This window comes from Mustela putorius, unplaced genomic scaffold (genome assembly GCF_011764305.1).
Source record: "Mustela putorius furo isolate JIRA1106 unplaced genomic scaffold, ASM1176430v1.1 tig00003834_pilon_pilon_pilon, whole genome shotgun sequence".
NCBI classification, from domain to species: domain Eukaryota; kingdom Metazoa; phylum Chordata; class Mammalia; order Carnivora; family Mustelidae; genus Mustela; species Mustela putorius.
Window position 1 is genome coordinate 94832245 of NW_025421987.1, and position 15659 is coordinate 94847903.

The 15659-nt window shown below is 32.0% G+C and overlaps 1 protein-coding gene across 2 annotated transcripts in view; it reads right to left on the reverse strand.

Moving 5' to 3' along the window:
* Positions 1-15659, reverse strand: part of ACAP2 (ArfGAP with coiled-coil, ankyrin repeat and PH domains 2) — a 146624-nt gene that overhangs the window by 24731 nt on the left and 106234 nt on the right. The window contains exons 11-14 of one of the 2 annotated variants that reach the window (XM_013052619.2): positions 11572-11592; positions 8292-8343; positions 6667-6767; positions 5939-6044 (exon numbers count right to left, since the gene is read on the reverse strand). In XM_013052619.2, coding sequence (XP_012908073.1) covers positions 5939-6044; positions 6667-6767; positions 8292-8343; positions 11572-11592 — 280 coding nt within the window. The remainder of the gene's footprint in view (positions 1-5938; positions 6045-6666; positions 6768-8291; positions 8344-11571; positions 11593-15659) is intronic. The other variant, XM_004745300.3, reaches the window with a different exon arrangement.

The window sequence follows — 15659 nt, forward strand, 5'->3', positions numbered from 1 at the left end:
AACCGTTTGTGGTGGAGGGGGCAGTTATTTGTACAATACTTGGAACTTGTCTGTAAATTTGATACGATTCAAAAAATTTTTTAAAACTGTTTTACTAGTGGGGCACCTGGGTGGCTCAGTGGGTTAAGCCGCTGCCTTCGGCTCAGGTCATGATCTCAGGGTCCTGGGATCGAGTCCCGCATCGGGCTCTCTGCTCAGCAGGGAGCCTGCTTCCTCCTCTCTCTCTCTGCCTGCCTCTCTGCCTACTTGTGATCTCTCTGTGTCAAATAAATAAATAAAATCTTTAAAAAAAAAAAAAACACTGTTTTACTAGAATATGTTCAATAATGTGAATTACTTCATAAGCAATTATCAGATAGGAAAAAGATGTCAATGTAATACAGAAATCTTGTTGGGTCATTCCCAGTTTATAGAAACTAATGTTTTTGCACCAAATTAAAGAAGCTGAAAGCAAAGTATACTACACAGCAGAACCTGGGCTAGCTGCCTCCAGGAAAAAAGGAATAAATATGACACTCATTCCTTCCACTCTTTTTGGCTCATTTTGGCTATGTGCTAGGACTCAAAAGTGTGTGCTGCATTCATTCTCTCTGATCTTTACCTGTTTTGCCTTTGTCACCATACCTGAGTAGCCTCAACCCTTCCATACCCTTCCATTATGCTATCTTCATCAATTTTTAAAGCTAAGTCCTATTATGCTGTAGTATTCATTTATTAATACTTCAACTCTTCCAGTATTTTTACTGAGACTCTAAAATTCCTGCAAGTATTCTAGTTACAAACTCACACGGTTTTTCAGGAAGCCCTATCCCTATTTTTTCTGTAATCCCTATTATTTCTAGTGTATGATTTTTCATAACAGGTATTTCAGCAATGCTACCAACTTCTTCATCAAGATGATCTGGATGCAAACGTAATTTTGTTCCCTCACAAAACCTTGTTAAAAACCAGAAAAAAATTATTAGAAGCCATTATCCTGAGCTTTTATTGGACAAAGCTGTGATAATCTGAACATAAAAAAAAATACTAATATTGAACATCTTTTCATGTATATGTTGGCCATCTGTATGTCTTCTTTGGAAAAATGTCTATTCAGGTCCTCTGCCATTTTTAATCAGATTATTTGTGGGGGTTTTAGTGTTAAGTTGTGTAAGTTCTTTGTATCTTTCAGATCTTCACCCCTTACTGGACAAACCTTTTACAAATAGCTTCTCTCATTCAGCAGGTTGCTTTTCTATTTTATTGATGATTTCCTTCACTGTGCAAAAGCTTTTCATTTTGATGTAGTCCCAGTAGTTACTGCTTTTCTTCTCCTTGCCTTAGGAGATATATCTAGAAAAATGTTACTGTGGCCAATGTCAAAGATATTGTTGCTTATGTTCTCTTAGGAGTTTAATGATTTCAGGTATTACATTTAGGTCTTTAATCCATTTTGAGTTTATTTATGTGTGTGGTGTTAGAAAGTGGTCCAGTTTCTTTCTTTCTGCATGTGCTGTCCAGTTTTCCCCATACCATTTATTGAAAAGACTGCCTTTTCCCCCTTTTCCAAGGATCCTCCTTTGTCTTAGATTAACTGACCACAGAAGTGTAGGTTTATCTCTGGAGCTCTGTATTCTGTTCCACTGATGTGTCTATTTTTGTGCCAGAACCATTCAGGTTTGTAGTGTATCTTCACATGTGGAATTGTGATACCTGCAGCTTTGTTCTTCTTTCACAAGATTGCTTTGGCTATTCAGGATCTTTTATGGTTCCATACAAATTTTAGAACTATTTGTTCTAGTTCCAATAAAAAATGCTGTTGGCATTTTGACAGGGACTGTACTAAATTTGTAGATTGCTTTGGGTATTATGAACATTTTAACAATATTAATTCTTCTAATCCATGAGCATGAAATAGCTTTCCATTTATGACTTCTCTTCAATATCTATCATCAGTATTTTATAGCTTTCAGAGTATAGGGCCTTCTTGGTTAAGTTTATTCCTGAGTATTTTATTCTTTTTGGTACAATTGTAAATGGAATTTTTTTCTCAATTTCTCTTTCTGCTACTTCATTGTTAGTGTATAGAAACACAACTAATTTCTGGGTACTTTTTATCCTCCAATTTTACTAAATTCATCTATTACTTCTAGTAGTTTTTTGGTGACATCTTTAGGGCTTTCTGTGTATAGTATCACATCATCTGCAAAGAGTAACAGTTTAACTTTTTCCTTACCAATACGGATGCCTCATCAGGGAAATGAAAATCAAAACCACAATGAGGTATCACCTTACACCTGTCAGAATGGCTAAAATAAAAAAGACAAGAAATAACAAGTGCTGGTAAAAATGTGGAGAAAAAAGACTGCTTGTGTATGGTTGGTGGGAATGTAAACTGGTATAGCCACTCTGAAAAACACTATGGAGGTTCTCAAAAAATTAAAAATAGAAATACTACATGACCTAATAATTCCACTACTGGCTATTTACCCCAAAGAAATAAAAACGTTAATTCAAGAAGATACATGCAGCCCTGTTTACTGCAGTACTATTTACAACAGCCAAGATATGGAAGCAATCCAAGGATCTATCAATAGATGAATGGATAAAGAAGATATGTATGTGTGTGTGTATACACACACACACACACACACACACACACACACACAGGAATATTATGAGGCCACAAAAAGGGATGAGATCGTACCACTTGTAACAGCATGGATGAACCCAAAGGGTATTATACTAGGGTGAAATAAATCAGATGAAGAAAGACAAATACTGTATGATTTCACATATATGTAGAAGCTAAGAAACAAAATAAATGAATAAAAATACAAACAAAAAGCAAAAATAGACCTATAGAGAACAAACTAATGGTTGCCAGAGAGGAGTGAGTGGGGGGAATGGGCAAAATGGAAAAGGGAGTGGTAGATAAAGGCTTCCAGTTATGGAATGAGTAAGTCACAGAGATAAAAGGTATAGCACAGATAATACAGTTAATGGTATTGTAGTAACACTGTATGGTGAATATGGTGAGCACAGGGTAATGGATAGAGTTGTTGAATCACTGTTCTATACCTAAACTAATACAACACTGGGTGTCAACCATACTCAAATAATTTTGTAAAAATAAGTAATTACTGTAATTAATTGGGACCTATTGTACCTAAAAAATCCATGAGTTTACAACAATAACCAAAAAATTAGATATCTGTCCTCCTTGAAGTAGCTAATAAGGTAACCAAATGTGGTAATTAAAAGAAAAAATCAAGCACTTTGTTAAAGTAACTAAATAGCTCTAGCTGATAAACAAAAGCTATATTTAATGTAAGATTCAAGTTAATCAATAAAGATGGGATGACAGAATTAGAGAACCAGCATTTCGCAATTCCTAATGAAATTACAAACTCATCTGTAAAACCATTAGATGAATGGTTGGAGGGGGATTAGATCTTACAGGATCAAAATAACACAAAATAAAGTTACTATACAAAGTAACAAGTAGACTGGGAAAGGGGGAGAAAATTTAACTTTACAGTGGAGAAATCATACTGTCATCTTTCTAATCCAATGTGGCCACCTCATCTTCACACAGAAGCCTTACAGCATTAGCAATGAATGACTGGATAACCAAGTATTCAGTGCCTCCTGTTGCAACATGAAGTATACGTACCACCTATGATTGAATTTTACCAGTTGAAATTCTATAGGATAACTAACTTTATCTCTTCAGTAAGTCATTGTCATTAAAAGAAGGCCTTGCTCTAGACTGAAAGAACTGAGAGACATAACAACCAGATGCAATGCCCATCATACACAAGATGCTACTTTATAAATAGGTGGCAGAAGACATTTTTAGGACAACTGGGGACTCCTGAATATAGAGTGGGTAATAGATGATATTTAAAAATTACTATTAGGCATGAAATGAGATGATGACTATAATCTACTTAGAAAGCTCTTGTGGGGATTTTTTAGTTTGTTTGTGTTTTTTTTTTTTTTAAAGACATTTACCCACAAAAAAAGGGAAAACAGAAAAGCAAATAACAGCAACAAAATTTTGAAAGCTGGAAGATGGTTCGATGAATAGTAACTAAGTGTACCAAGGCCAAATCTTACTATGGAAGTAAGTAAAAATCTGAGTTCATGAATTTACATTACATGATACTCAAAGGGCTCAAGGATTTATACCAGTGAACCATAGAAGTGGGAACCAAAGTGGGAGAAATGACTGTGGAAAGAACAGGTAGATCCCAAAGTGCCTTCCCCAATTCCATGCCCTTTTGGGACTGCTTCCACACATAAATACAAATAACTAGAATTTTATTTTATACTCTGAGGAAGTAAAACAGGGTCTATGCATAGGATTTACCTGAAAGTGTAAGGCAGAAGATTAAATGAACATATACACACTGAATATTGAGATCCCTGGCAACTAGTTCCCAGCAGACCCTTACCCCTCTGCAGGAGACTGATATCGAGACTTCTCTGGAAATCATACAAGCTAAAAAGATTCCAAAGAACCTAACTCTCTGGTTGTTCCTCAACAAATCATCCAGACTTCAGAGAGGCACATAGTCAACAAAGTCCTAACTATGTTCTTGAGAGTGTCCAAACAGGCTTTAGTCCTTAACTTGTAATCAGAATAGATTACCAGATAGCCAAGAAAAAACTCTTGACTCAACAGTTCTCAACATTGCCTGTATATGGAAATCACCCAGGAAGCTTTTCAAATATTGATTCATGGGGGACACCTAGGTGGCTCAGCGGGTTAAGACTCTGCCTTCAGCTCAGGTCATGATCTCAGAGTCCTGGGATCGAGCTCCACATTGGGCTCTCTGCTCAGCAGGGAGCCTGCTTCCCCTCTCTCTCTACCTACTTATGATCTCTGTCAAATAAATAAAATCTTTAAAAAATATATATATATATAAATAAAATAGATTCCTGGATCCCAACTCCATTTAATTACTCTAGGGTAGAACCTATGTATTAGGATTTTGTTTTAAATCCCTGTGTTATCATCACAGGCAGCCAAGTTTAAAAACCATAGCTCTAACGCTGTATCCATGAAGAAAGAACAGGTTTACATGTATAAATATTTAGCAAACAAAAAGAAACTCCTGGAAATTTAATATGTGTTAACAAAACTAAAGTATTCAATAGAAGGTTTGGGAGATTAACTGAGAAAATCTCAGAGAAAGCAGAGCAAAAACACATAAAAAATTTAAAAATCATAAAATCAGTCCAGAAATTCCAGAAAAAGAAAACAGGAAAATTGGAGAGGAGCAATACAAAAAAAAGGTCAGTAATAAGAAAGACTCCAACAGCAATGATGAAACTAAACAATGCTGTTAAATTCTTAAGGATAATTATTTCTAATCTAGAAACTCCAACCCAACCAAACTATCAAACAAATGTGAGGATAAAGACATTTTCAAACATGCACAGACTCACAAATGCTTCATTTTCAAGAAGTTACTTGAGGAATTATTAAGTTCCATTTCTCAAAGCTTACTAATGGTCTTGCTCAAAAGTCTGTAAAATCACTGGGAAGCTGAACCCAGGCTATGACGCAAGACTCCACATTCAATTCATCTTATCCTATCCACGGAGATTTCAACCAGAGACAATTTGAGTTTTCCTTTTTTGATTTTTATTAATTACTAGTCTTTTATTTTTTTTACTGATTTTTATTAATGAGAATACATAACATATTTTGGGAAAAATACTTACATTAGAATACCTAATGATAGTCTAGGATATATATTCAAATACTGAATTAAACATATATTAAAATGATAAAGAGAAATAAACTGAATCTAGATTTCCATAGTAAAACCTCTTTCATTTACAAAATTCATCATTCATTAAAAACTGGTATGATCACATAATGTTGAAATTAAAATTAAGAACTTTTGGCAATGTATCATTTCACATTACAATATTGTTTACTAACCTCTGATTCATCACCCTTCTCTCTATAAGCAGTAGCAATACTGGTCTGAACAGCCTTAATCCATGCCTGGCGCAGCTTTTCAGAATCTGCCTGAAGCATACAACTTCTAAAAGGAAATAACATTGTTTTCTCAGACACTAAGTTAACCCCCCTCCAAATAATAACAAGGTTTACTTTGCTATTTAATAATTTTCTAATAAAAAGCAATTTCTTTTGAAATGTTTTATTTCAACTATCTTTAGGACATAGTATGTTCATGAAGAAATCAATAGAAATGAAATAAATTGTCTATTAGGAAAAAAAATCACAAATCTCTGAACATTAAAATTTTTTTTTAATTTACCAAATATACCACTAATTTTTTCTATTGGATAGAAATATAAAATGATAGTTATCAGAGAAATTGATCTGATATATGACATCAGTTCATAATCAAGACAGCTAAAAAGTTTTCATATGGCCATATCAATAATCTTTATAGAATTTAAAGAAAATGATATTGGGTAGAAGTTACGTAAATATCTCATAATACAAAAATACATAAATATCTCACTGTAATACTTATAATCATTAATTATTAAATTTACTTTTAAAGCATGTTTTTCCCTCTCTACCATAATCACAAGTAAGACACAATGTTTTATTTTACAATGTTCTATACTCTGAAAAGTTCTTTAAAATAAATGATAGAAACTTAAAAGCAACTCTCATTCTTTAGAACCACTTACTTTGTTGGAGAGACTACTTCAAAACAGAAGCGTCGTTCTATATCTTCACAGTGTTTCACTGTGCAGAGCCTGAGATCTTCCACTACCACAGTGGGGTTATCCTACAATAAGGAAACAAAACTCTCATGTTTATCAACTTAGTTTTTAAATACTACTGCCAATACCAATAATAACATACTTTAAAATATCACTTGGAATAAATGGTCTAATTTTAAAGATTTATATTTATCTCATTTAGGATTAGAGATAGGAGTTATCAACTCTTATATAGATGTAATAAAGGTAACTGTGTCCTGTTCATAATTTTATCTGTCTCATAAAATGGCTGTACAAGGATTAAATGGAAGTATATGTAAAGAGCTTAGTCTAACACTTGGCAATTAATTAATAAGTTGCTCAATAAACATTAGCTTCCTACTAACTTTAATTTTCTTCCATTTTCTTTCACATCCATTACTCTCCTGGTTACCCCCCACACACATACACATATATAATAAAATCTACTTTCCTCTAAAAAAGAAACCTTTAAGAGTCAACTTTTAAATAACAACAACAAAAAATAATAAGCTTATCTATTCTTCTTAAAAATACCTAAGAAAATGAGGAAGCTTCTATCATTTTTCTAGTACTTAATAAAAATATAAACTCAAAACCAAGTTTATCAGAGCAGAAGAAACCATGAACTAACTAGGACTTGCATGGAATAAGCCTGTTAGCACAGAAACAAGCAAATAAAACTTCAGATTTATCTCAAGAGCAAAGTGAGCATTTGAAATGGACAGCTGAGGGGCGCCTGGGTGGCTCAGTGGGTTAAGCATCTGTTTTCAGCTTGACTGAGATCCTGATCAGGTTCAGCGAAGCCCCTGCTTCTCTCTTTCCTCCTACTCCTGCTTTCTCTTACTATCTCCGTCACTATCTTTGTCTCTCTCTCAAATAAAATCTTTTAAAAATAAATAAATGTACAGTTGACTACGTCATCCACAAAGACTAACTAGGTAAAAATCACCTATTAACTAAGAGTTTTTTCCCCTAATTATTTTTAACATTCTCAGGTGCCATGTAATTGTGGTACGTCTTTCCGATAAATAAAAATTCCTCAACCTTAAAAAAAGGTTCAGGAAAAGAGATGTATAAAAACAGCATTAACAAATTTAGAGGTTTCTATTTAAATTACTTCAAGCTTAAATTTTACTGTCGTATTTCACATTTCCATATTTATCACCTTTGCCCTAATGTTATGTTTCTCAAAAGGCACCCTTTCCTTCAGTCTCAAAATATACTGTCGAAAAAAAACAAAACAAAAAAAAATACTGTTCAATGGCAGTATTGTTCCTGTCACACACTAGCCAAAGAAATAAAGAAATGAAAGTAATAATCCTGGGACACAGAAACACCTGTCTTAAAACCAGGAGTTAAGAATTCAGAATTCAAAATCACTCTGCTTATTTTAAGAATCAAAGGTTAATACTTTCCACTTTTGAGTCCTCTTATACATGACTAAACATAAAATTAATAAAATAATGTTGCATACACAAGCATTTAAAAACTTCAGTGCTTTATCAAGATGAACAGAGAACTGAAATGGGGGACTCACTGGGTTTTCATTTAATTAACAAAATACCTACCTTAAACTTTTTCTGGTAAACCAACTGATTGTTCTGTATTGAAAACCAGCGTCTAAATAAATAAAAACAGATTAAGTTCTCATAGACATAATTTAGGTCAGTTGTTAGAAATGAAATATTTGGGAAAGCACTAGAAAATCAGTTCATAATAATTATGTTTTGAGAAGTGCACTGTTTTGTTTCATTTTATATGGACTAATGTCAATGAGATAACTACTGAAAGTAAACAATAATTTTAAACAGTTTTAAAACGACAGACTAGGAAAATAAAGTTACTGTATTTTGATTCATTTTCCATCAGAAATTTATATCCTAACAACAGCTGTTATCCTTTATACTATCACCAAATAATTGTAAAAAAGTAAAAATTAGTTTTTTTGAGGATACTCAAAAATAACTAAAAATCTTTCCCCCAAAATAATTGCTTCAATTATCAAGTAGAAATAAACTTATGTTTTAAAAGACGATCCATTTGTATACAGCAAAACACTGAACTAAATGGTGCTTTGTCTATAACCTTTGCACAGCTAATTCAGCAAGTGTTTGATTTGTTAAGCAAAACAGGAAATTAAATCATTTTAGAACTGATATCAAGTAAGAGATAATCGCCAATTCACTTGACTTCACTTTAATATAAAATACTTATAAGCAGAATAAAAGTTATTACTAAAAATGATTCACCTATTTATATTGTTCTGCTTGTTCTTATAAGTTACTAGGCAAACAATTTACTTGCAATCTGTTTTAGAAGAAAAAGCTAACCTATGTATGGCATATTTACTAATTCTTATTTATTAAAACAGTAAAAGAAGCTAAAGACTTACAAAAAAAAAAATTAACAGCCAAAAGCCATTCATAAAAAGAAGCAAAAATTCTCATCAAGCATGAAAGGTCAAACTATTTCAGTTATTATTTTAAAATTAGTTTCACGTGAGATGATTTCTATTGTAAACATTAGTTATTAATCTATTAGCAGATAGAGATTCTACCTTTTCATTGACTAATACAAAGCACTAGAAAATGTATTTAGACATACTTAGATTTCTATTTTAAAAAATTAAGTTAATTCTCCAAAGCTATGAAAATTATTAGATGCTTTTCTGTTTTAAACTAGACAGACTGTTAGGTTTTCTTGCTACTTCAAACGGTATCACCTTTACCATTAAAATAGAGATCTGTTAAATAAGCATCTAGATAAAACCAAGTGACTTGCCTCTAATACAAATCATCAAGAGGAAGGCTAGAAAAGGAAGAACTTCTCGGTTTCTTTGCTTTGGTACACATAGTTGGTTAGAAATGTTAAAGGAAACACCTATAAACAAACAAAATGGTGCAGCCCTGCCACATGGGATGACATGCAATGGAAACAATCTCTGATATTGATCAAAATGGTTTTTTTTAAATCATTTGAAGTAGAGTGAACTATACTAATAACAGCTCTTATGTTTTACAGTATAGTAATCATACATAATTCTATGAAAAACTATAGTTTTATTGCACAATAGAAAGCACCCACCCACATAACCGTGTAAACTTTTCGTGCTTCTGATATCTTTAAAAAATAAATTTCTATTGAATTGCTGCATCTTAGGATAATAACCTCGAAAAATAATTTTAAAAACACCACATTAAAATTTTTTTTTTTTTTTTTTTTTTGGTCAGAGAGCATTTCCTCTGATTATTAACTTTATAGATCGTATACGTTTCTGAATCCCAATACATTTCTGAAACCCAGGTTTCCCTACCATCTATCTGCTTCTGGGTGACTCTCTCACATCATCACTTTTTTGTACACTCAGGGAAGACACTATAAATTCATCTTAATTTTGACATTTCTTAAGGAAGAAAATCATAATAAATCCTACACAGAAAAAAATTTTTCAATTATTAAAATCTATGTATTATATGACACTGTCTCCCCTCCTCTGCCATTAAAATAAAGAAAAAAGAGTCAACTACACTCATTTACATTGATCAAAACTTTAATTGGATGAGTAAGATGGAATGTAATTTTTTAAACTGCTCCTATGGGATAATACTAGCTATTATTAACATTTCTAATAAAAGGAAAAAATGAGATGGTTCATAGCCTATAATGTATAGGATAAGTTACTTATTTCACGCTCACACTACCTGTATTTTGGAGCTACTTTAAAAAACAGTAAGGGCACCTGGCTGGCTCAGAAGGGGAGCCAAAGGAGGAGTGTGCAGCTATCTATCTTGAGGTCATGAATTCAACTCCCACGTTAGGTGTAGAGATTACTTAAGTGAACTTTAAAAAACATTTTTTAAGATAATTAAATAATCAAAAAGACCAACTTTAGAAAGCACTGAGCTGATTACTACACTATATCCTACAGAAACTGACCACAAAGCCAAAATATAAAAAGACTGTTTTTTAAACAGCAAAATTTCTTGGTTCATTAAGAAAAATAATACACCACTTTATATCTATCCCAAAGTGAAATAACTCAATAAAGATTTTAGGCCAAAATACTAAATTCATAAACAGTTAGATATTATTGATATTTAAATACCTATGAGAGCTTCAGGATAACAAAACATGGTGGGAGTAAAGGAAAAAATGTATTAAAAAAATAAATCAAGTGTCTTTTTTCATGTTTAATCATTAGTCCTAGAACAGCACTTGAAACCAAAAATAAAATGTAAAAGTCAAACTTCTAAATCTTAGATTTGTCACTAAAGCTATAAAAATGAAATTCATATATGTGCCAAGTAGGTGAACATTTAACAAAATTAAAAGCTTCAGCATGTATACTACTATCTTTCAAATTCAATTAAATTTGTCCCAAGAAAAAAAGACCAAAATATTTTTTAAAAAACCTCTAGGAAATGATAATTTGTATTTTCAATAAAACTAACATGATTATTAGCAAAGGCGCTAATTCCTAGTTACTGTTTAAAATTTTGAAAAGTGTTTAACTGGCTTATTTTCCTCAAAAAAATAAAAAAGATACAAAGGCATTCATATTACTTACTCATCTATATCTTTGAGTTACAATAAATGTATCAAATTAAAATATATCAATTAAAATTGATATATTAAAATATATCAATTAAAACATATTGAGGCAATTGGCAATGAAAAGATAATTCCATTCTTCAAATGAAATATGTGTATTTTCTTTCCAATTTAAAACATGAGACATTATATCCATTGCAAGTAATCCAAATGAAATGCAGGTTAATTATGAGCTTTCTCGTGCCAAAGAGGAAACTGGAGTAAGGCAGAAATGAGGGGAAGGAAGCCATTTGGTACCTGATATGATCGGGCTTTTTCCTGTCATGTGAAAAAATGGGGCAGGATTAAAACATAAAGGAAAGGTGGTAAAAGAATGAAAACGCAAATGTGCAAAATAAGCAAAGGACTAGCATGATATGAAAATAAAGCAAGAATTAAAGAAACAAGCTTAAGCTCAAACCTAACAAAAGAGTCAAAATTATCTGTTGTATTTTGCTCTCAAATATATACATGTATGCATTTACACAACTCTAACTCTTAGGAATCTGAAATGCTAATATTTTAGAAATATTCAAAAATGTTCTTCAATTATTATGCTATAAAAAGTTCTGGTAGGACTTGGCACACTTGGGCATACCTCTACTATTATTTTCTCCCTCTGTGGTAATAGCTATAAAATAAAGTACTTCTCATTTTAGTAAGTTGCTCCTAAAAAATTAAGGGCAATAATCACTATAGATATATCTTCATAAAGCTGAAACAAATGAAACTCTTCATAAGGAAAGTAGGATCACTAATTAAGAATTTCAAAGATTATAAAATATTATTAGGCAAATAAACCTACCTCCTACCTGCTCTCCCCCTTTTCATCATGACAGCAGACAAAGGCCACACATAAGCAGAATATCTTTTAATCTATCATACACTTATTTTAAAACAAAAAGCCAATAAAAACAAAATTTGTATCTGAGCTAGCAGCATATATAATACTTTAAGAAACTGTACAATACATTTTAGGCTTTTAGTTATATTTTCTACTTCAACACAATCTGACTATAGCATGTAATAATTCAGCTTATTTATTCATTTAACCAGTTTACTACTAAATAATCTAAGCACTTAATTATTTTCCTTATTCATTCATATATATGTATATAGGTAAAAATATATATATATATATATATATATATATATATATATATATATGTATGAATAACCCATCTGGCCTTGATTTGAGCCTGAGGTGAAGTTGCCACATTGAGAAAATGGCCTGATATGGAAAGATAATTTTGGTAGATCTCATGTGTTTTCAGAAAAACATGTATTATAGACATATAAAAATCCTGAGACACTACAAACTAGAAATCTGAAACCAAGAGACAAATTCAACAATTCACATAAAACATAAAGTGTCTCACTCCTTACATTCTTTCAATCACATCACACAAAATATGATCTCTTTTGTTAAAATTCAAATTAGAGAATGATGCTTAGATTTTATGAAGCCCAGGGACAGGTTTTTAAACTACCTGGGAATTCCTAATCAAATTCACATTTCTGGGGCGCCTGGGTGGCTCAGTGGGTTAAAGCCTCTGCCTTCGGCTCAGGTCAGGATCTCAGGGTCCTGGGATTGAGCCCCACCTTGGGCTCTCTGCTCAGCAGGGAACCTGCTTCCTCCCCTCTCTCTGCCTGCCTCTTCTCTGCCTACTTGTGATCTCGGTCTGTCAAATAAATAAATAAAATCTTTAAAAAAAAAAATCACATTTCTCTCAGGAAGTAAGTCTTTTCTAAAAGTTGGTTTAAACGGGTGATGGGGATTAAGGAGGGCACTTGTGGTGAGCCCAGCACTTTTAAGTGCTGGATCACTAAATTCTATACCTGAAACTAGTATTATGATCTATGTTAATTGGAAATGAAATAAAAACAAACAAATAAATAAATGTTGGCTTTGAAAATATTACATGCCACCATTCCATCAAACTATAGATAATGGCGAATTTGTCATCATAGGATTAGTACCTTATAGTGACAACAAAAAGTGTTCCCTAAAACTAATCTACAGACAATCTAAAGAAGATACTTAAAGAGTAGGCAGAAAAATCTTTATGCTTGCAGAGTTGGGATCCTAGATTTTTAAAGGTGAGGTACAAATACCACAAATATATCTTTTATTTGAAGTCTAATCATATATATGAAATCAAGCTGGATAGAAAACTAATTAGAGAAGAAGGGCAGATTCTACAGTCATATATAGGTAAAGGGAAGGTATTTGCAAGTATTTCCTGAGATTAGATTTTTTATAAACTTCATATAAGAATTTTAGGTTAATTCTGAAGTTTTAAGTTGAAAAGCAGAAAAAAATTCTAAATAACATTTAACAGATTTTTCTTCTCCCTTTCACCATTACAGACCTATAACCTAGAAAATATCTAAAACTTTTGTTATAAGCTTTTGACTTTTGTTTTCTGTGAAAAGACTACTATACAATGTTTATATACTATATTCCTTAAAAGTCTGCTTTTTACTGGTATTTTCATGAAACATTCTTTTTAAAGGCATATGAAAATGAAAAAATCTGTTCATAATCTTCCTAATAATGTAAATAGTCTAGGAGAACTATTTTTTTAATAGTTCTTAAGTTTTTTTTAAATATTTGACATATTCTGCTTTATCAAAGCAAAAATTTACATGGAATTTCCATAGCAAGTTAAAAAAAAAAAAAGACAGGTTCTAGGCCTCGGTATTGTCACAGACCAGCTGTGTGACCTTCAAAGAGCAACCATCTCTCTGCACCTTCATTACTTTACTAAAAATCAGGGTGTTGAAATATGATCCATGATTCTAATGAGTAACTGTCATCCACTACAATTAGTTGGCATCTCCTTTAAAAAGCAGGCTCATTTCCAAAGGCACTGTCTTTCCACTTTACAAATGGAAGGTAAGAGAGGCGCCTGGGTGGCTCAGTTGTTAAGCATCTGCCTTCAGCTCAAGTCATGATCCCAGGGTCCTGGGATGGAGCCCCACATAGGGCTCCCTGCTCAGCGGGGAGTCTGCTTCTCTCCCTCCCTTTGCTGCTCCCCGGGCTTGTGCGTGCTCTTTCTCTCTGTCAAACAAATAAATAAAATCTTAAAAAAAAAAAAAAAAAAAAAAAGGAAGGTAACATATCTACAACTGAGAATTTAATAGTTATTCCCTACTTGCTTTTAGTTACATTTTATTATCTATGCCAATTAATAGAATTCATGAAACAAGTAATAAAAAACAAAAGGTCCATGTTTAAATCAGAATTAATTTTCTCCTATTGCCCTAAATGGCAATGCAATTTTCCACTAACACTTACTGTGCTTCATTTTGAAGTCTGAGATCATTTCTCATTGGAGTAGTCCAGGGAAGATCTTTCATTTCTTCTTAACATAATGGTATAGTTTCTATGGATTTACTGTATTTTCACTGTGTTAAACTTTAAGTAGGTTGTTTTGAAATCTGAAGGTTAAAATTCAATTCTAACATTACCTCATGAAACTGTACTGGTTGACAAATCTTTATTTATTATAAAAAGTGACACACTATTGTTTTATTTTAATTTCCTATTCTGGCCGTGGAAATTTGCCAGGAAAAAGTTAAAACTGTCTTAATTTAAACAGCTTAGAAAACAGAATTTTAATTTTTCATTTTCATTTTACAATGGTAAAAAACACTACTCTACCCAGACCACCTTAATTGATCCTTCTGTATTCCTTCATTATTTCATAAGTTCTACATAACTCAAAGAGGTTTAATATCAAATATAATCACTTTCTATTTATATTCATCCTCATGTAAAGAAAAATTATATCAAATAAAAAACACCTCATAGACTTAAGTATCTGGCAATATCAAATACTAGGGAAATGCTCAATAAATCACTGACATTTGAAAACACCAGTGAATGTTCCATATAATCTCATGACCAAGAAATCAAAATAAGTGCACTAGGAATCCACTTTAATACATTAAATATTCAAGCATACAGTTTCCATTTAAATTAACAAAAACATACTAAATTAAATTTACCAAGAAAATTCTATTTATTTTGCTAATGTCCATTTTAAAAAAAACAACAATCTTCTCTATCATTAAGTGAATTCATGTCTTGTTCAAGAAGCAAATGAAACATATACATTCAACCAATAATGTAAATCAATTCACCAGAACCCAATGTTACTCTCAATTATTACAAAATTATTCTAGCTACTTTGTTGTTGTTGTTGTTGTTTCTGCAAAAACAGAGGCATCCTTAAATAAAAGACTAATAACTACTATTTGGAAAGATGATCCTGATCCAACGCAATCTTTTTTTATACTGTAATGTCTGAAATTATTTTACTTTATTGTATTAATACACA